This window comes from Salmo salar, chromosome ssa03 (assembly GCF_905237065.1).
Source record: "Salmo salar chromosome ssa03, Ssal_v3.1, whole genome shotgun sequence".
Taxonomy (NCBI): domain Eukaryota; kingdom Metazoa; phylum Chordata; class Actinopteri; order Salmoniformes; family Salmonidae; genus Salmo; species Salmo salar.
Window position 1 is genome coordinate 94829453 of NC_059444.1, and position 20303 is coordinate 94849755.

General features: G+C 43.0%; 1 protein-coding gene across 2 annotated transcripts; it reads right to left on the reverse strand.

Annotated features, from left to right (window-relative positions):
* Positions 1-14214: 14214 nt before the first annotated feature.
* Positions 14215-19001, reverse strand: LOC106602039 (uncharacterized). Of its 2 annotated transcripts, none has more exons than XR_006769310.1 (5): positions 18798-19001; positions 16131-16297; positions 15727-15837; positions 15394-15546; positions 14215-15294 (listed from the first exon to the last, which is right to left on the reverse strand). XR_006769310.1 is itself a non-coding variant. In XM_014194487.2 (5 exons), exons 1-5 carry the CDS (start codon positions 16609-16611, stop codon positions 14662-14664), a joined length of 1182 nt encoding a protein of 393 aa, XP_014049962.2. In that variant the 5' UTR covers positions 16612-16782; the 3' UTR covers positions 14215-14661. The 2 variants fall into 2 exon arrangements, 1 of the variants encoding a protein (XP_014049962.2); XM_014194487.2 differs by lacking the exon at positions 18798-19001 and adding an exon at positions 16494-16782.
* Between the last annotated feature and the right edge of the window lie 1302 nt (positions 19002-20303).

The following is a 20303-nucleotide window of genomic DNA, read 5'->3' on the forward strand; positions in this document are numbered from 1 at the left end:
AATACTATACCAGCAACATGTACAGTGGGCCTAATACCTCCATCTAATACTATACCAGCAACACGTACAGTGGGCCTAATACCTCCATCTAATACTATACCAGCAACACGTACAGTGGGCCTATTACCTCCATCTAATACTATACCAGCAACACGTACAGTGGGCCTAATACCTCCATCTAATACTATACCAGCAACACGTACAGTGGGCCTAATACCTCCATCTAATACTATACCAGCAACACGTACAGTGGGCCTAATACCTCCATCTAATACTATACCAGCAACACGTACAGTGGGCCTAATACCTCCATCTAATACTATACCAGCAACACGTACAGTGGGCCTAATACCTCCATCTAATACTATACCAGCAACACGTACAGTGGGCCTAATACATCCATCTAATACTATACCAGCAACACGTACAGTGGGCCTAATACATCCATCTAATACTATACCAGCAACACGTACAGTGGGCCTAATACCTCCATCTAATACTATACCAGCAACACGTACAGTGGGCCTAATACCTCCATCTAATACTATACCAGCAACACGTACAGTGGGCCTAATACCTCCATCTAATACTATACCAGCAACACGTACAGTGGGCCTATTACCTCCATCTAATACTATACCAGCAACACGTACAGTGGGCCTAATACCTCCATCTAATACTATACCAGCAACAGGTACAGTGGGCCTATTACCTCCATCTAATACTATACCAGCAACACGTACAGTGGGCCTAATACCTCCATCTAATACTATACCAGCAACACGTACAGTGGGCCTAATACCTCCATCTAATACTATACCAGCAACACGTACAGTGGGCCTAATACCTCCATCTAATACTATACCAGCAACACGTACAGTGGGCCTAATACCTCCATCTAATACTATACCAGCAACACGTACAGTGGGCCTAATACCTCCATCTAATACTATACCAGCAACACGTACAGTGGGCCTAATACCTCCATCTAATACTATACCAGCAACACGTACAGTGGGCCTAATACCTCCATCTAATACTATACCAGCAACACGTACAGTGGGCCTAATACCTCCATCTAATACCACACCAGCAACACGTACAGTGGGCCTAATACCTCCATCTAATACTATACCAGCAACACGTACAGTGGGCCTAATACCTCCATCTAATACTATACCAGCAACACGTACAGTGGGCCTAATACCTCCATCTAATACTATACCAGCAACACGTACAGTGGGCCTAATACCTCCATCTAATACTATACCAGCAACACGTACAGTGGGCCTAATACCTCCATCTAATTCTATACCAGCAACACGTACAGTGGGCCTAGTACATCCATCTAATACTATACCAGCAACACGTACAGTGGGCCTAATACATCCATCTAATACTATACCAGCAACACGTACAGTGGGCCTAATACATCCATCTAATACTATACCAGCAACACGTACAGTGGGCCTAATACATCCATCTAATACTATACCAGCAACACGTACAGTGGGCCTAATACATCCATCTAATACTATACCAGCAACACGTACAGTGGGCCTACATAACAAACGTTACATCACTGATTCAATTCAACACAACTTTATCAATCGCGTCAAGGGCAACCCAGAAAGCATAGTCGGACACAGAACACATTACTTTAGACATTCAGACTGTACAGGTGTAGAAGTGCAATACATTACGTGAAACAGAACAAGTTACTCTGAGACGCTTGATACATACATGTACGGCCCCTGAAGATGTTTGTAAGACAAACATGTTGGATGGATGAGAGAGGAGGTGTTAGATGTTGTGATTACAGGGATGCTCCTCAGGGAGAGGAGGTGTTAGATGTTGTGATTACAGGGATGCTCCTCAGGGAGAGGAGGTGTTAGATGTTGTGATTACAGGGATGCTCCTCAGGGAGAGGAGGTGTTAGATGTTGTGATTACAGGGATGCTCCTCAGGGAGAGGAGGTGTTAGATGTTGTGATTACAGGGATGCTCCTCAGGGAGAGGAGGTGTTAGATGTTGTGATTACAGGGATGCTCCTCAGGGAGAGGAGGTGTTAGATGTGATTACAGGGATGCTCCTCAGGGAGAGGTGGTGTTAGATGTTGTGATTACAGGGATGCTCCTCAGGGAGAGGTGGTGTTAGATGTGATTACAGGGATGCTCCTCAGGGAGAGGTGGTGTTAGATGTGATTTGCAGAGAGGTTCTTCAGGGAGAGGTGGTGTTAGATGTGATTTGCAGAGAGGTTCTTCAGGGAGAGGTGGTGTTAGATGTGATTTGCAGAGAGGTTCTTCAGGGAGAGGTGGTGTTAGATGTGATTTGCAGAGAGGTTCTTCAGGGAGAGGTGGTGTTAGATGTGATTTGCAGAGAGGTTCTTCAGGGAGAGGTGGTGTTAGATGTGATTTGCAGAGAGGTTCTTCAGGGAGAGGTGGTGTTAGATGTGATTTGCAGAGAGGTTCTTCAGGGAGAGGTGGTGTTAGATGTGATTTGCAGAGAGGTTCTTCAGGGAGAGGTGGTGTTAGATGTGATTTGCAGAGAGGTTCTTCAGGGAGAGGAGGTGTTAGATGTGATTTGCAGAGAGGTTCTTCAGGGTGTGTATTTGATGTTAATGTATATATGTAAAATGTGTTTATTCTATGCTCTCAATTTCTATGTCCCATCAGTTGTGCCTTCTGTTGGTAACAAGAGCCCTTCATGTTCTGGTCTAGATTTAGTTAGTTCTTACTCAGAGAAACTGTATGTGTTTTTGTGTCTTTGTGTGTGTGTGTGTGTGTGTGTGTGTGTATATATATATTTATACAGTACCAGTCAAAAGTTTGGACACACCTATTCATTCAAGGGTTTTTCTTTATTTTTACTATTTTCTACGTTGTAGAATAATAATGTAGACATCAAAACTATGAAATAACCCATTTGGAATCATGTAGTAACCAAAAAGGTGTTAAACAAATCTAAATATATTTTATATTTTTGATTCTTCAAAGTAGCTACCCTTTGCCTTGATGACAGCTTTGCACACTCTTGGCATTCTCTCAACCAGCTTCACCTGGAATGCTTTCCCAACTGTCTTGAAGGAGTTCCCACATTTGCTGAGCACTTGTTGGCTACTTTCCTTCACTCTGCTGTCCAACTCATCCCAAACCACCTCAATTGGGTTGAGAGTGGATAATTGTGGAGGCCAGGCTCTGATGCAGAACTCCATCACTCTCCTTCTTGGTCAAATAGCCCTTACACAGCCTGGAGGTGTGTTGGGTCCTGTTGAAAAACAAATGATAGTCCCACTAAGCGCAAACCAGATGGGATGGCGTATCGCTGCAGAATGCTGTGGTAGCCATGCTGGTTAAGTGTGCCTTTAAATCAGTCGTTTCTCTTTTCTTATTTGAGATGTTCTTGCCATAATATGGACTTGGTCTTTTACCAAATAGGGCTATCTTCTGTATACCACCCCTACCTTGTCACAACACAACTGATTGGCTCAAACGCATTAAGAAGGAAAGAAATTCCACAAATTAACTTTTAACAAGGCACACCTGTTAATTGAAATACATTCCAGGTGACTACCTCATCAAGCTGGTTGAGAGAATGCCAAGTGTGTTCAAAGCTGTCATCAAGGCAAAGGGTGGCAACTTCGAAGAATCTGTTTAATTTGTTTAACACTACATTGGTTACTACATGATACCATATGTGCTATTTCATAGTTTTATGTCTTCACTATTATTCTATAATGTAGAAAATAGTAAAATAAAAAACGTAGAATGAGTAGGTGTGTCCCAACTGTTGACTGGTACTGCTCAAGTGTTGTATAACTAGTCTTCCAGATTGACCATCGAAGGATAAAGTGCTATCCTGTCCTGTTACTTGAATTGTCTATTTATTTATTTTAACCTACTAGGTTGCCATCAACCCGGTTACCTTATAACGTACATATATATCCATGAACAAGAGGTATACATACCATTAGGGCTGCAAAATACCCCAAATTCCTAGGTTTTCCAGAAATACCCCTTGGAGGATTCCCAGATTTCCTCCTTATTCCTTGCCAATTCTAGTTTTGTTTTTCCAACCCTGGGAATCTGGGAAAGTTTCAGGAATTTTGCATCCCATCAAGGTACTTAAGATCTGCAACATTCTTTACTTAAGTCAAACCTTACTGTAGAATTTTCCCAAAATTCCCAGGTTTTCCACAAATCCCAGCTGAAATATTCCTGGAATCTGAAGGGTATAAGCAAGAAATCCAGGGATACTCTTACCCGGATTTCTGGAAATTTTGTTCAACCCTACTGTATAATCTACTATGAGGTGTTAATATTACAAATATTGTACTCAACATTACCTACCTGTGTTTACTGTTTCATAGAACAGTTGTGTTATGGCATACAGTGAATGAATAGATGGAGAAATAAAATCCAAGGTCAAGTCATACCTCCTTTCTTTGCCTCTTAAAGTAGCAGTTATCAAGTTAGTAGAGATACTTACTGTACAGACAGAGGTGTATTAGCCTCAAACCTCATAGGCTAAGATCAGGATTCAAATGATCGTGCTTTGTCAGCTATGCGCCAGTAAAAATCAATTTCTCAATGAGCTGACGTACGTAGAGTTTACCATTAATGCGGTCTCCGTGACAAGGGAACATTGCCTTTAAAAGATACAATGCTGACAAAGAGCAGGCGGATTACATCCTAGACTAAATATTCTATCCTCCAAATACTATACCATATTATTCCAATGGAATACATTATGGAGAACTACTACATGCATGTACAGTGTAGACACAAAGGACATCAACATAATTATATATACAGTGAGGGAATAAAGTAATAATAACATACAAATAATATACAAATAATAACACAAAGAATAAATACACAATGATTCATGATAACTTAGTTATATTCACTGGGCACCAGTACCAAGTCAATGATAACTTGGTTACAGTGAGGGAAAAAAGTATTTGATCCCCTGCTGATTTTGTACATTTGCCCACTGACAAAGAAATGATCAGTCTATAATTTTAATGGTAGGTTTATTTGAACAGTGAGAGACAGAATAACAACAAAAAAAATCCAGAAAAACGCATGTCAAAAATGTTATAAATTGATTTGCATTTTAATGAGGGAAATAAGTATTTGACCCCTCTGCAAAACATGACTTAGTACTTGGTGGCAAAACCCTTGTTGGCAATCACAGAGGTCAGACGTTTCCTGTAGTTGGCCACCAGGTTTGCACACATCTCAGGAGGGATTTTGTCCCACTCCTATTTGCAGATCTTCTCCAAGTCATTAAGGTTTCGAGGCTGACGTTTGGCAACTCGAACCTTCAGCTCCCTCCACAGATTTTCTATGGGATTAAGGTCTGGAGACTGGCTAGGCCACTCCAGGACCTTAATGTGCTTCTTCTTGAGCCACTCCTTTGTTGCCTTGGCCGTGTGTTTTGTCATGCTGGAATACCCATCCACGACCCATTTTCAATGCCCTGGCTGAGGGAAGGAGGTTCTCACCCAAGATTTGACGGTACATGGCCCCGTCCATCGTCCCTTTGATGCGGTGAAGTTGTCCTGTCCCCTTAGCAGAAAAACACCCACAAAACATAATGTTTCCACCTCCATGTTTGACGGTGGGGATGGTGTTCTTGGGGTCATAGGCAGCATTCCTCCTCCTCCAAATATGGCGAGTTGAGTTGATGCCAAAGAGCTCCATTTTGGTCTCATCTGACCACAACACTTTCACCCAGTTGTCCTCTGAATCATTCAGATGTTCATTGGCAAACTTCAGACGGGCATGTATATGTGCTTTCTTGAGCAGGGGGACCTTGCGGACGCTGCAGGATTTCAGTCCTTCACGGCGTAGTGTGTTACCAATTGTTTTCTTGGTGACTATGGTCCCAGCTGCCTTGAGATCATTGACAAGATCCTCCCGTGTAGTTCTGGGCTGATTCCTCACCGTTCTCATGATCATTGCAACTCCACGAGGTGAGATCTTGCATGGAGCCCCAGGCCGAGGGAGATTGACAGTTCTTTTGTGTTTCTTCCATTTGCGAATAATCGCACCATCTGTTGTCACCTCACCAAGCTGCTTGGCGATGGTCTTGTAGCCCATTCCAGCCATGTGTAGGTCTACAATCTTGTCCCTGACATCCTTGGAGAGCTCTTTGGTCTTGGCCATGGTGGAGAGTTTGGAATCTGATTGATTGATTGCTTCTGTGGACAGGTGTCTTTTATACAGGTAACAAACTGAGATTAGGAGCACTCCCTTCAAGAGTGTGCTCCTAATCTCAGCTCGTTACCTGTATAAAAGACACCTGGGAGCCAGAAATCTTTCTGATTGAGAGGGGGTCAAATACTTATTTCCCTCATTAAAAGGCAAATCAATTTATAACATTTTTGACATGCGTTTTTCTAGATTTTTTTGTTGTTATTCTGTCTCTCACTGTTCAAATAAACCTACCATTAAAATTATAGACTGATCAATTTTTTGTCAGTGGGCAAACGTACAAAATCAGCAGGGGATCAAATACTTTTTTCCCTCACTGTATATTTTAGCATATGTCAGAACAAGCAATCAGTGTGAGAGTGTTGACTAATGCTGTGCATCTTGTTACTAAACTCAGCAAAACAAGAAACGTACTCTCACTGTCAACTGCGTTTATTTTCAGCTAACTTAACATGTGTAAATATTTGTGTGAACATAACAAGATTCAACAAGACATAAACTGAACAAGTTCCACAGACATGTGACTAACAGAAATTGAATAATGTGTCCCTGAACAAAGGGCGGGGGGGGTCAAAATCAAAAGTTAACAGTCAGTATCTGGTGTGGCCACCAGCTGCATTAAGTACTGCAGTGCATCTTCTCCTCATGGACTGCACCAGATTTGCCAGTTCTTGCTGTGAGATGTTACCCCACTCTTCCACCAAGGCACCTGCAAGTTCCCGGACATTTCTGGGGGGAATGTCCCTAGCCCTCACCCTCCGATCCAACAGGTCCCAGACGTGCTCAATGGGATTGAGATCCAGGCTCTTCGCTGGCCATGGCAGAACACTGACATTCCTGTCTTGCAGGAAATCACGCACAGAATGAGCAGTATGGCTGGTGGCATTGTCATGCTGGAGAGTCATGTCAGGATGAGCCTGCAGGAAGGGTACCACATGAGGGAGGATGATGTCTTCCCTGTAACGCACAGCGTTGAGATTGCCTGCAATGACAACAAGCTCAGTCCGATGATGCTGTGACACACCGCCCCAGACCATGACGGACCCTACAGGGTGTAAGGTGTAAGGCACATTCCTTCGACGATAAACGCAAATCTGACCATCACCCCTGGTGAGACTAAACCGCGACTCGTCAGTGAAGAGCACTTTTTGCCAGTCCTGTCTGGTCCAGCGACGGTGGGTTTGTGCCCATAGGCAACGTTGTTGCCAGTGAGGTCCTGCCTTACAACAGGCCTACAAGCCCTCAGTCCAACCTCTCTCAGCCTATTGCGGACAGTCTGAGCACTGATGGAGGGATTGTGCGTTCCTTGTGTAACTCGGGCAGTTGCTGTTGCCATCCTATACCTTTCCCGCAGGTGTGATGTTCGGATGTACCGACCCTGTGCAGGTGTTGTTACACGTGGTCTGCGAGGACGATCAGCTGTCCATCCTGTTTCCCTGTAGCGCTGTCTTAGGCATCTCACAGTACAGACATTGCAATTTATTGCCCTGGCCACATCTGTAGTCCTCATGCCTCCTTGCAGCATGCCTAAGGCACGTTCACGCAGATGAGCAGGGACCCTGGGCATCTTTCTTTTTATGTTTTTCAGAGTCAGTAGAAAGGCCTCTTTCGTGTCCTAAGTTTTCATAACTGTAACCTTAATTGCCTACCGTCTGTAAGCTGTTAGTGTCTTAACGACCGTTCCACAGTTGCATGTTCATTAATTGTTTATGGTTCATTGATCAAGCATGGGAAACAGCATTTAAACCCTTCACAATTAAGATCTGTGAAGGTATTTGGATTTTTATGAATTATCTTTGAAAGACAGGGTCCTGAAAAAGGTATGTTTCTTTTTTTGCTGAGTTTATAACATGATGTAGTAGTCAGCAGAGTGAAGGCTCATCATAACCATAACATGGTGTAGTAGTCGGCAGAGTGAAGGCTCACCATAACATGGTGTAGTAGTCGGCAGAGTGAAGGCTCACCATAACTATAACATGGTGTAGTAGTCGGCAGAGTGAAGGCTCACCATAACTATAACATGGTGTAGTAGTCGGCAGAGTGAAGGCTCACCATAACATGGTGTAGTAGTTGGCAGAGTGAAGGCTCACCATAACATGGTGTAGTAGTCGGCAGAGTGAAGGCTCATCATAACTGTAACATGGTGTAGTAGTTGGCAGAGTGAAGGCTCACCATAACTATAACATGGTGTAGTAGTCGGCAGAGTGAAGGCTCACCATAACATGGTGTAGTAGTCGGCAGAGTGAAGGCTCACCATAACTATAACATGGTATAGTAGTCGGCAGAGTGAAGGCTCACCATAACATGGTGTAGTAGTCGGCAGAGTGAAGGCTCACCATAACTATAACATGGTGTAGTAGTCGGCAGAGTGAAGGCTCACCATAACATGGTGTAGTAGTCGGCAGAGTGAAGGCTCATCATAACTATAACATGGTGTAGTAGTCGGCAGAGTGAAGGCTCACCATAACATGGTGTAGTAGTCAGCAGAGTGAAGGCTCACCATAACATGGTGTAGTAGTTGGCAGAGTGAAGGCTCACCATAACATGGTGTAGTAGTCGGCAGAGTGAAGGCTCATCATAACTGTAACATGGTGTAGTAGTTGGCAGAGTGAAGGCTCACCATAACTATAACATGGTATAGTAGTCGGCAGAGTGAAGGCTCACCATAACATGGTGTAGTAGTCGGCAGAGTGAAGGCTCACCATAACATGGTGTAGTAGTCGGCAGAGTGAAGGCTCACCATAACTATAACATGGTATAGTAGTCGGCAGAGTGAAAGCTCACCATAACATGGTGTAGTAGTTGGCAGAGTGAAGGCTCACCATAACTATAACATGGTGTAGTAGTCGGCAGAGTGAAGGCTCACCATAACTATAACATGGTATAGTAGTCGGCAGAGTGAAGGCTCACCATAACTATAACATGGTATAGTAGTCGGCAGAGTGAAGGCTCACCATAACATGGTGTAGTAGTCGGCAGAGTGAAGGCTCACCATAACTATAACATGGTATAGTAGTCGGCAGAGTGAAAGCTCACCATAACATGGTGTAGTAGTCGGCAGAGTGAAGGCTCACCATAACATGGTGTAGTAGTCGGCAGAGTGAAGGCTCACCATAACTATAACATGGTATAGTAGTCGGCAGAGTGAAGGCTCACCATAACATGGTGTAGTAGTCGGCAGAGTGAAGGCTCACCATAACATGGTGTAGTAGTCAGCAGAGTGAAGGCTCATCATAACATGGTGTAGTAGTCAGCAGAGTGAAGGCTCACCATAACATGGTGTAGTAGTCGGCAGAGTGAAGACTCATCATAACATGGTGTAGTAGTCGGCAGAGTGAAGACTCATCATAACATGGTGTAGTAGTCAGTGTTTCCAATCCTGGTCCTTGGGAACCGTTTTTGCACCAGCACTAACACACCTGATTGAAATAATAAAAAGCTTGATGATGAGTTGAGTAGTTAAGTGTATTGGTGCTCGGGGAAAAGCCCTTTGGGTCCCTAAGACCAGAATTGGGAACCACTGGTGTAGCATGTTGGCTGGAGTACATCAGTGACATTCACCTTCACTGAGATGTAAAGCAAACTGTCATGGTGAGACAGACTAATCTCTTGCTCTGTTGGCGAAGACTGTTGTCGGTTGACTATGAGTGGTGTGTGTTGTCCATTAGGTCCAACGTTGTGAGTTACAGCTCTGCTTGGCGTTAGCCTGGTCCCAGATCTGGTTCAGATTTGGCCTACTCCTCCATTGTCATCGTTGGCATGACAATCCAGGAGGAGTTGGCAGAAGAGCAGAAGCAGACTGCCACCCAGGCTATCTTGGGGTGGAACACAATGTACTCTGACAGTGGTGCCACTGCCTTAACCTGGATAGATCCCACAGTCAGGGTGCTGCGGAGTAGGAGGCAGTCAAAGGGCGATGAATGAAGTGGACAGCAGAGCCATATATTTAGAAAAGCTCAGCCAGCTTTTAAAGAACTTTCAACATTGTTCTAAATTTTAGACATCCAGTTATATAGTATTGTTTAAATATTCCCTGTGAAATGTTAACGGGGAAACAACATGGCTGCCTTAGAATATTGTGGTGTCATGTAAAGGCTACGTCAATGTCCCAACTCTAAATGTCTCTGCTGGTCACTAATGGGAGTCTTGTTACAGTGTGTTCCCAGTCCTCACATTGTTTCAATAAACCACACAGGAGCATCAATCAATGTGCAGTGTTTCTGGACAGGGCCCTGGAGAAGGCCTACTGTCTACTCTCTATGGCTTAGGCCTCTGGGCTGTTTCTGGACAGGGCCCTGGAGAAGGCCTACTGTCTACTCTCTATGGCCTAGGCCTCTGGGCTGTTTGTGTTGTTTCTGGACAGGGCCCTGGAGAAGGCCTACTGTCTACTCTCTATGGCCTAGGCCTCTGGGCTGTTTCTGGACAGGGCCCTGGAGAAGGCCTACTGTCTACTCTCTGCCGACATGGAGAATGCAATACTGCTCATCTGAAACTGTCCCAATGAATGCATCAACATTTGGATTTTATAATTTGTTTCAAAGCAAAATGTGTTTTGACTATAATGATGATCCATGTGCGATTCGTAAAAAATATGGAAATGCCTTGGTCATAACATGAGTAACACATTTTCTTACGGTGGTTTGTGGAAAGATGCCCATTGTATAAATAGATTAACAGTGGGTCAAATAAAGTGATTTAAAGTTTAAGGTATTTGAGAGTTCTCATTATTTCATTGAAATGGTCAAAAATAATCTTGACAGAACACTATATTCAATTTTAACTGTAGTTTCTTTCATTCAGCTACAGGTGGAGACATCTGCCCCACTAAACAGGCATGCAGTATTCTCACTGTCCCCTAACAGTTCCAGCAATATGTTTAGGCATGCAGTCTCCGCACTGTCCCCTAACAGTTCCAGCAATATGTTTAGGCATGCAGTATTCTCACTGTCCCCTAACAGTTCCAGCAATATGTTTAGGCATGCAGTATTCTCACTGTCCCCTAACAGTTCCAGCAATATGTTTAGGCATGCATGGTCTTCTCATATGTCATTGACAACATATGTTTATGCTGCAGTAGTTTATGTGTCGGGGGGCTAGGGTCAGTCTGTTACATCTGGAGCATTTCTCTTGTCTTATCCGGTGTCCTGTGTGAATTTAAATATGCTCTCTCTTTCTCTCGGAGGACCTGAGCCCTAGGACCATGCCTCAGGACTACCTGGTATGATGACTCCTTGCTGTCCCCAGTCCACCTGGCCGTGCTGCTGCTCCAGTTTCAACTGTTCTGCCTGCGGCTATGGAACCCTGACCTGTTCACCGGACGTGCTTGTTGCACCCTCGACAACTACTATGATTATTATTATTTGACCATGCTGGTCATTTATGAACATTTTAACATCTTGACCATGTTCTGTTATAATATCCACCCTGCACAGCCAGAAGAGGACTGGCCACCCCTCATAGCCTGGTTCCTCTCTAGGTTTCTTCCTAGGTTTTTGGCCTTTCTAGGGAGTTTTTCCTAGGGAGTTTTTCCTAGCCACCGTGCTTCTTTCACATGCATTGCTTGCTGTTTGGGGTTTTAGGCTGGGTTTCTGTACAGCACTTTGAGATATCAGCTGATGTACGAAGGGCTATATAAATACATTTGATTTGACAACACATTGATAGGCAAAGATCACTGCATAACCACAACCTGTCTATTTTCTAGCCCACATCTTCTGAGATAGTGACTGAAATATTCTGGCCTGCTTTTAAAAATGGACAGGCTATGCTCAATACAAAACGGACAGGCTATGCTCATAACAAAACGGGTAGGCGTGCTAGAAGAGTATTCCAGTGATCACATTCAGAGGCCTAAAAAAAAAGTAACTTTACTACCTAAAGATCTAGGATCAGATTTAATCCCAATCACTAGTCATCAATAAATAGCCTGATGAAAAATTATCTTACGGTACCAGTGAATCAGTCGTCACTAGTTAACACATCACAAGGCCCATCTACCCGACCAATCAGATGGTGTGTGTGGTGGCATTATCCCGTGTTCACGTGCTAGTCGGAACTAGGAAAGTCTGAAATTTACCACCTCCTATGTTCAATGCGGCACATGTATTTTTTATTTATTTTTAACCTTTAACTAGGTAAGTCAGTTAAGAACACATTCTTATTTTCAATGACGGCTTAGGAACAGTGGGTTAACTGCCTTGTTCAGGGGCAGAATGACAGATTTGACCTTGTCTGCAACATTTCGGTTACTAGTCCAACGCTCTAACCACTAGGCTACCTGCCGCTTCAACTACATCACTTAGCAAGTCGCCATTTCAGAGTTGACTAGTTCCGACTAGCACGTGAACAAGGCAATACTGATGGTATGTTTACATAGCAGGTTAAGATTACCTCATTCTCCTAACCTGCCACGTTGATTAAGAAAAGTTGGTTACATCCAAAGCTTAATTGGGTTGTATCACTTTCCTCATTTATTTTGGAATCCACCAGTTTAAACATCATTTGCATGATGATGCACGAGTGGAGAATTTCATACAAGCACATTTTTCATCCACATTCCCTCTCGTCGTTTAGATATCTTTATCAAAAGTGACAGAGCGAGAACGAAGGAGCTGAGCAAAATCCAATTGAGAAGAGGCCATACGTTTCTGTTAGCTCAATGATTTGGTTATTTATTAGCTATAATAAAACCAACTGTGGCCCGTTCTAAATGCAAAGTGGTAATCGGATGTCTTATTCCAGCCTGGTCTCAAAGACTAGACGTAACATAGTACGTCGAAATCCAGGACACTCAAATTAGTACGATACAGTGCAATCAGAAAGTGTTCAGAACCCTTGACTTTACACATTGTTACTTTACAGCCTTATTCAAAAGTTGCCTAAATTGTCCCCCCCCCCTCCTCAATCCACACACAACCCCATAATGACAGAACAAAAACGGGTTTAGAAAGGTTGGCTAAATTTATTAATAAAAAAACTGAAATATCAGGCCACTCTACCATAAAGGCCTGATTGGTGGAGTGCTGCAGAGATGGTTGTCATTCTGGAAGGTTCTCCCATCTCCACAGAGGAACTCTAGAGCTCTGTCAGAGTGACCATCGGGTTCTTGATCACCTCCCTGACCAAGGCCGTTCCCCCCCCGATTGCTCAGTTTGGCCGGAGGACCAGCTCTAGGAAGAGTCTTGATGGTTCCAAACTTCTCCATTTAAGAATGATGGAGGCCACTGTTCTTGGGTACCTTCAATGCTTCAGACATGTTTTGGTATCCTTCCCCAGACCCGTGCCTCGACACAATCCTGTCTCGGAGCTCTACGGACAATTCCTTCGACCTCATGGCTTGGTTTTTGCTCTGTCAACTGTAGGACCTTATATAGACAGGTGTGTGCCTTTCCAAATCATGTCCAATCAATTGAATTTACCACAGGTGGACTCCAATCAAGTTGTAGAAACATCTCAAGGATGATCAATGGAAACAGGATGGACCTGAGCTCAGTTTCAAGTCTCATCACAAAGGGTCTGAATACTTATGCAAATAAGGTATGTTTTAGATTTTTTTTTAAATAAATGAACAAAAATGTATAAAAACCTGTTTTTGCTTTGTCATTAGGGAGTATGGTGTGTAGATTAATGAATATTTAATTTAATCCATTTTAGAATAAGGCTGTAACGTAACAAAATGAGTAAAAGGGGAAGGGGTCTGAATACTCTGAATGTTACGTTTGGTTACTTTAAGTCAGGTGGATGGGTAGGTGTATAACACAAACAACCCAAAGGTTGCATGTTTGAATTTCATCATGGACAACATTAGCATTTTAGCTACTTTGCAACTACTTAGCATGTTAGCTAACCCTTCCCCTAACCCCTAGAAGAATGGGAGAAACTGCCATAATACAGGTGTGCCAAGCTTGTAGCGTCATACCCAAGAAGACTCAAGGCTGTAATCGCTGCAAAAGGGGCTTCAACAAAGTACTGAGTAAAGGGTCTGAATACTTATGCAAATGTAATATTTCATTTTTATTTAAAAAATAAATAAATAATTGCTAACATTTCTAGACCTGTTTTTGCTCAGTCATTATGGGGTATTGTGTGTAGATTAATGAGGAAAATAACAATTTAATCCATTTTAGAATTAGGTTTTAACGTAACAAAATGTGAAAAAAGGGAAGGTGTCTGAATACATGTCAAAATTCATACAACCAAAAATTAAGATCGAAAAGCACATTTAAGGTTAGAAATTAGGGTTAGCAGTGTGGTTACAGTTAGGTTTAAAATCAGATTTTATGACTGCCAGCTAGTGAGCACTCTGCAGCGCTGCCTCCAGAACAAGATTCAAAACTAACCTGCCCTGAGATTGCATCCCCCTCTTGACCCCCCCTTTATCAAGTTGTGTTGACAGAAAGTTAATATTAGTTGAAATAAAAGTTACACTAACCAAAATATACTCAATTGGTGGCAGAACCCACACACTCAGTCCTCAGCCCTAGGCTCAATGCCAACAAGGTGTCCACACTCACTATGTCCTCTGTATGCTGTTCTAACCCATCTATGAAAGGGTGTGACGCACTCTTGGTTGGAATGAGGTCCATGTCCGTCTCAGCTTTTCTCTTCCTTGGAGAAAAGGTCAGTGGAAGGCCTTTATCCTGTGGAACATGGGCCTTCATATCCAGCAACACGCTTCTGAGCTGTGAAGACAGATCAGTCACGTACTGTTCCTCTTGGAGATGATAAGTGAGTTCTGTGATCTCTTTAAGATATCCTGCACATTGCCTCCGTAACCGCAACAGCTTCCTAGAGGACCTGTTCTTTCCTCTTCCAGATGGACCTTCGTATGGACGGTCAATGTTGGAGTCTCTGGTGGCCTGCTTGGTCTTAAACATGACATTTCTTATGTCACTGTCAGTGGGGTAATAGCGCCTGCGAGTAGGTGGAGGAGGCTGCTCTCCATGGAAAAGCTCTTCCACTACAAAGGTGTTTAGATGACACTTCATTTCAGTCATCTTTCTCACACCAGACAGAGTCAGCTGCTCAATCTTCTCTCTCAGCCTGGCATCTACAGCTTCCCTAACATAAGCTGCCTGTTGGAGAAACAATACATGGGTTTATCATAAAGGGGTCAGTGGGTAAGGGGGGTAACTTAACCAACACTATTATATAGATTCTATAGTTATATTTACCTCGCCAACAACTGCATGTGAGCTGTGCTCAGAGAGGGAGGGGAACCTGACGCAGTAGACAACCTCTGCCTTCACAGAGCTGGGTGTAAAACTTAGCGCTGCCTTCAGAGTTTGGGAGGCCTCCTTTTTACAGCACACTGTACTTTCCTCAATCTAGACAAAGAATGTGGTATTTGTTACATATGTACTGTTACTATGTACGGTGTTAGGCTGATTCACAGGTTGTGTTTACACATCCAGCTCAATTCTGATAGAGATATAGATATATATATATATATTTTTTTAGACAGACCAACAGTAGGCGTAGACCTTGATATAAGTTTTCATATTTACCTTAAAATCAGGAAAGCGGATAACTTGGGCGATGTTTATTATAGCCTTGCAGTCCACTTTTTTGGTATTTTGTACCAGTTTCCGTCTCTTTACAAAGGCATGGTCTTCACGCTACGGAAGATAATAAAAAAAATACATTCACCTAATAATAATACATTAGACTTTTATAGCACTTTTCTAGACACCCAAAGCTCTTTACAGTGTACAGGGAAACTCACCACCCTAACCCCACCTACATACTCTTGCAATAAGTGCCATGGGATGTTTAGTGACCAGAGTTAGGACAACCCTTTAAAGTCCCATCTTATTGAGGAACATTCCATTGTTAGTACTTCAACATTATTCTAATTAAATGTTAGAAAAAGTGTAGGGTGTAAATGACAGTGATCCGTCTATGAACTTACTTCCTTCTTGTCTCTTTCAGCAGCATATTTCTCTTTGGCTTTTGTCTGTCTGTCTTTGCCCTGGTGGCATTCATACGTCTTTGTGCCAACAACTTGAAACGGAACACCATTGAATGGGATACTTTTACTCTCCCAGCTGAGTTTTTTCCGTGCCAAAGGCTGTGCATCTGTTAAAAAGGTCAACAATATGATATTTTACTATTAGAATGATAGGCTTGTACGGAAACTAACAAAGTTCCTCTCTGGTCGAGTGCTGGGAATGCAATTTGTTATGCTAGCTAGCTAACTTAGCTAGCATCATTTTAGATGAGTAGCAAAAGTTAGCTAACGTTACTAGTTTAAAAAAAAGACAAGACAACTTACCCTTTTGTCCAAAACTTTTGTCTTTTCCCAATGTTACGAATTTCAGTGACGTTGCCAATTCTTGTTCCCGAATGTATTTAGTTATTTCGTCCTCAAACTTGAACTCGAGATATGCCATTTCGAAAATGCGGCGTTATCGAATATGTTCATCTTCTTTGAGATTGGTTTGGCGGATCGCATCCAACCTTTAGTTGTATACACTGCCACCTACTGTTCTTCGGTGAGGTTTACCGCCACCTACTAGACCGGAGTATAACTCCCTTATACTTTGCTAAAAATAAAAAATAAAATATAACAAATACCCTACAATTTCACACTACACTCACAAAATAATAATAATTTAAAAAAAATTTAAAAATAAAAAATACCATGCTCCACTATTGGGGTGGCAGGGTAGCCTAGTGGTTAGAACGTTGTGCCAGTAACTGAATGGTTGCTAGATAAAATCCCTGGGCTGACAAGGTAAAAATCTGTCGGTCTGCCCCTGAACAAGGCAGTTAACCCACTGTTCCTAGGCTGTCATTGAAAATAAGAATTTGTTCTTAACTGACTTGCCTAGTAAAATAAAATAAAAATATCTATTTAGTCCTACTGCAGGCCAACAGCCTGAAAGGATGGGACACCACCACTTAACACACCCTGTAACTCTTCTGATGTCAAGTCTCGCACACCCAAAGACCTCTCTGCAGCTGCCACCACAACGTCTACTTTCTGCGACTTACGTTCCATGCCTGCAGTTGTTTTAAGGTAGGCCTTGAAATACATCCACAAGTACACCTCCAATTGACTCAAATTATGTCAATTAGCCTATCAGAAGCTTCTAAAGCCATGACATCATTTTCTGGAATTTTACAAGCTGTTTAAAGGCACAGTCAACTTCTGACCCACTGGAATTTTGATAACAATGACTATAAATGCCAAAACTCCAATCTTACTGAAACATACAGTTGGAAGTCGGAAGTTTACATACACTTATCTTGGAGTCATTAAAACTCATTTTTCAACCACTACACACATTTCTTGTTAACAAACTATAGTTTTGGCAAGTCGGTTAGCACATCTACTTTGTGCATGACACAAGTAATTTTTCCAACAATTGTTTACAGACAGATTATTTCACATATATTTCACTGTATCAAAATTCCAGTGGGTCAGAACTACAATCAGCACAAACCCCTTGGCGCCACCTACTGTTCTGGAGTGTGAGGCCAAATGTTGTTATTGTTCTTCTAACAAATGTTCTAGGGACATGCTGCCACCTACTGTATTGGCTGTGTATCAGCCTACTATTATGTAGTTTGAATGAATTACACTTTGTGATTTAAAAAAAATACAATTGACCTACCAACTAACCCTGCCCCATAGCCGTGGGAAGTAGAGGGGCTGAGGGTGCTGCAATAAAAAAATACCCCTCCCCCCATCGACATCACCCCAACCCAAAACATCTTCCTGTGGCCATAAAACCTCACCACTATTCCACTACTTTGGCCTTATCTGATCCTACTCCAGGCCAGCAGCATGGGAGGACGGGACACTATCGTTCAAAACATCTTGTAACTCTTCTGCAGTAAAATCTCATACACCCAAGTACTTCACTGCAGCTGCCACCACAACATCTATCCTCTGTGATTTACGTTCCATTCCTGCGTCGGTGCAATTGATAATCATGGCTATGAACGCTAAGAAACCCACCTTACTGCAGCACATGTTATTCCCATCACTCTGTATTGGCCTCGGCTTACTCACCCTGGATCCATCTTCCTCTACACTGCCTCGGCATACAACACCTTCTGCACTACTCTGATCCTGGCAACCTCAACCTGCCTTTCTCTCACCGGACCCCTCTGATCTCCAGCACCATGGGTACCCCTACAGTTTACACAACTTTCTACACCGATACTACACATTCATTTGTCTCATGTCATCCTGCACACTTCTCACATCTAGGAATCTCCCTCCTACACACTGCTGCCACATGACAATAAGCTTGACACCTAAAACACCATAATGGGTTTAGGACAAAAACTCTCACAGGATAACTGATGTAACCGATGTGAAATGGCTAGTTAGTTAGCGGTGGTGCGCGCTAATAGCGTTTCAATCCGTGACGTCACTCGCTCTGAGACCTGAAGTGGTTGTTCCCTGCGTTGCAAGGGCAGCGGCTTTTGTGGCACGATGGGTAACGATGTTTCGTGGGGTGTCAGTTGTTGATGTGTGCAAGGGTCCCTGGTTCGAGCCCAGGTTGGGGCGAAGAGCGGGATGGAACCTACACTGTTACACTGACACATCCTAACTTGACTTTACCTGCATCAAAACTCAGTAGAACTCTTCCCCGTTTCACCACGCTGTTCACCTGGTCTGCTTCTTCAACTTCAGTTGACCCTTCTCAACACTTAACGCCCCTCCAGTTATCACTCCTTTCAACAGCTCCGGAGAGGAAAGCAAGTCACAGTTCTTGTCCCAGTCGCGTGGTACGGAGCACACACTCCCTCTGAATGACAGAAACACAAAAGAAACCCAAGAACCTCCTCCTCTTCTTCTTCTGTGGGTTTTATGGTGAACTACATCCCCAAAAAGTGTATTTGCACCACCAACTGGACAGGGGTTGAAAATACAAGGTAAAAATAATCCATACGTGATGGGGGAAAGTAACTTCATCCACACAACTAAAATAGTAAATTGACAAAAAACAAAACTCCAATTTCTTCATTCTATATCTCCTTACTCAGACTGAGAGGCATTCCAACAAATTGAATGGACATGCTGCTACCTACTGTACGGGTAGTGAACTGGAGAAGGAAAAAAACTGCGGAAAGGGGAAGAAATCGACATCACCAAAAAAGACGTACAAATGTTGTATTTATTTATTTTAATTAGAACCTCTGGCATTAGGATGTAAAATGTATAAGTCATCACACTCCCTCATCTGATTGGTCGTTGCCCGCAAACCGTAAACCGGTGTTATGATACTGATGGTATGTCGGGACAGATGGTCTGTTTACGTTTCTACCGTTGTGGCTCGATTTGGTGGTAATGTCAGGGACAACCATTGTTGACAACTGTAGAATTGTAGCTAAGCCCTTTTCCTAACCTTAACCTCATTTTTGTTTTATTAGTGTAAACGTTAGTATGCTACCTTTTTGTTTAACTAAAACACTTTGTTTCCTTAGTATGTCCTGGTGGTGGGTGGTTCTCAACTTCCTTAGTGGATGATATTGTGGTGGGTTACTCTGACCTTCCTTCCTTAGTGGATGATATTGTGGTGGGTTACTCTCACCTTCCAGATTTAGTGGATGATATTGTGGTGGGTGATTCTCACCTTCCTTCCTTAGTGGATGATATTGTGGTGGGTTACTCTCACCTTCCAGATTTAGTGGATGATATTGTGGTGGGTTACTCTGACCTTCCTTCCTTAGTGGATGATATTGTGGTGGGTTACTCTCACCTTCCTTCTTTAGTGGATGATATTGTGGTGGGTTACTCTCACCTTCCAGATTTAGTGGATGATATTGTGGTGGGTTACTCTGACCTTCCAGATTTAGTGGATGATATTGTGGTGGGTGATTCTCACCTTCCTTCCTTAGTGGATGATATTGTGGTGGGTGATTCTCACCTTCCTTCCTTAGTGGATGATATTGTGGTGGGTTACTCTCACCTTCCAGATTTAGTGGATGATATTGTGGTGGGTGATTCTCACCTTCCTTCCTTAGTGGATGATATTGTGGTGGGTTACTCTCACCTTCCAGATTTAGTGGATGATATTGTGGTGGGTTACTCTCACCTTCCAGATTTAGTGGATGATATTGTGGT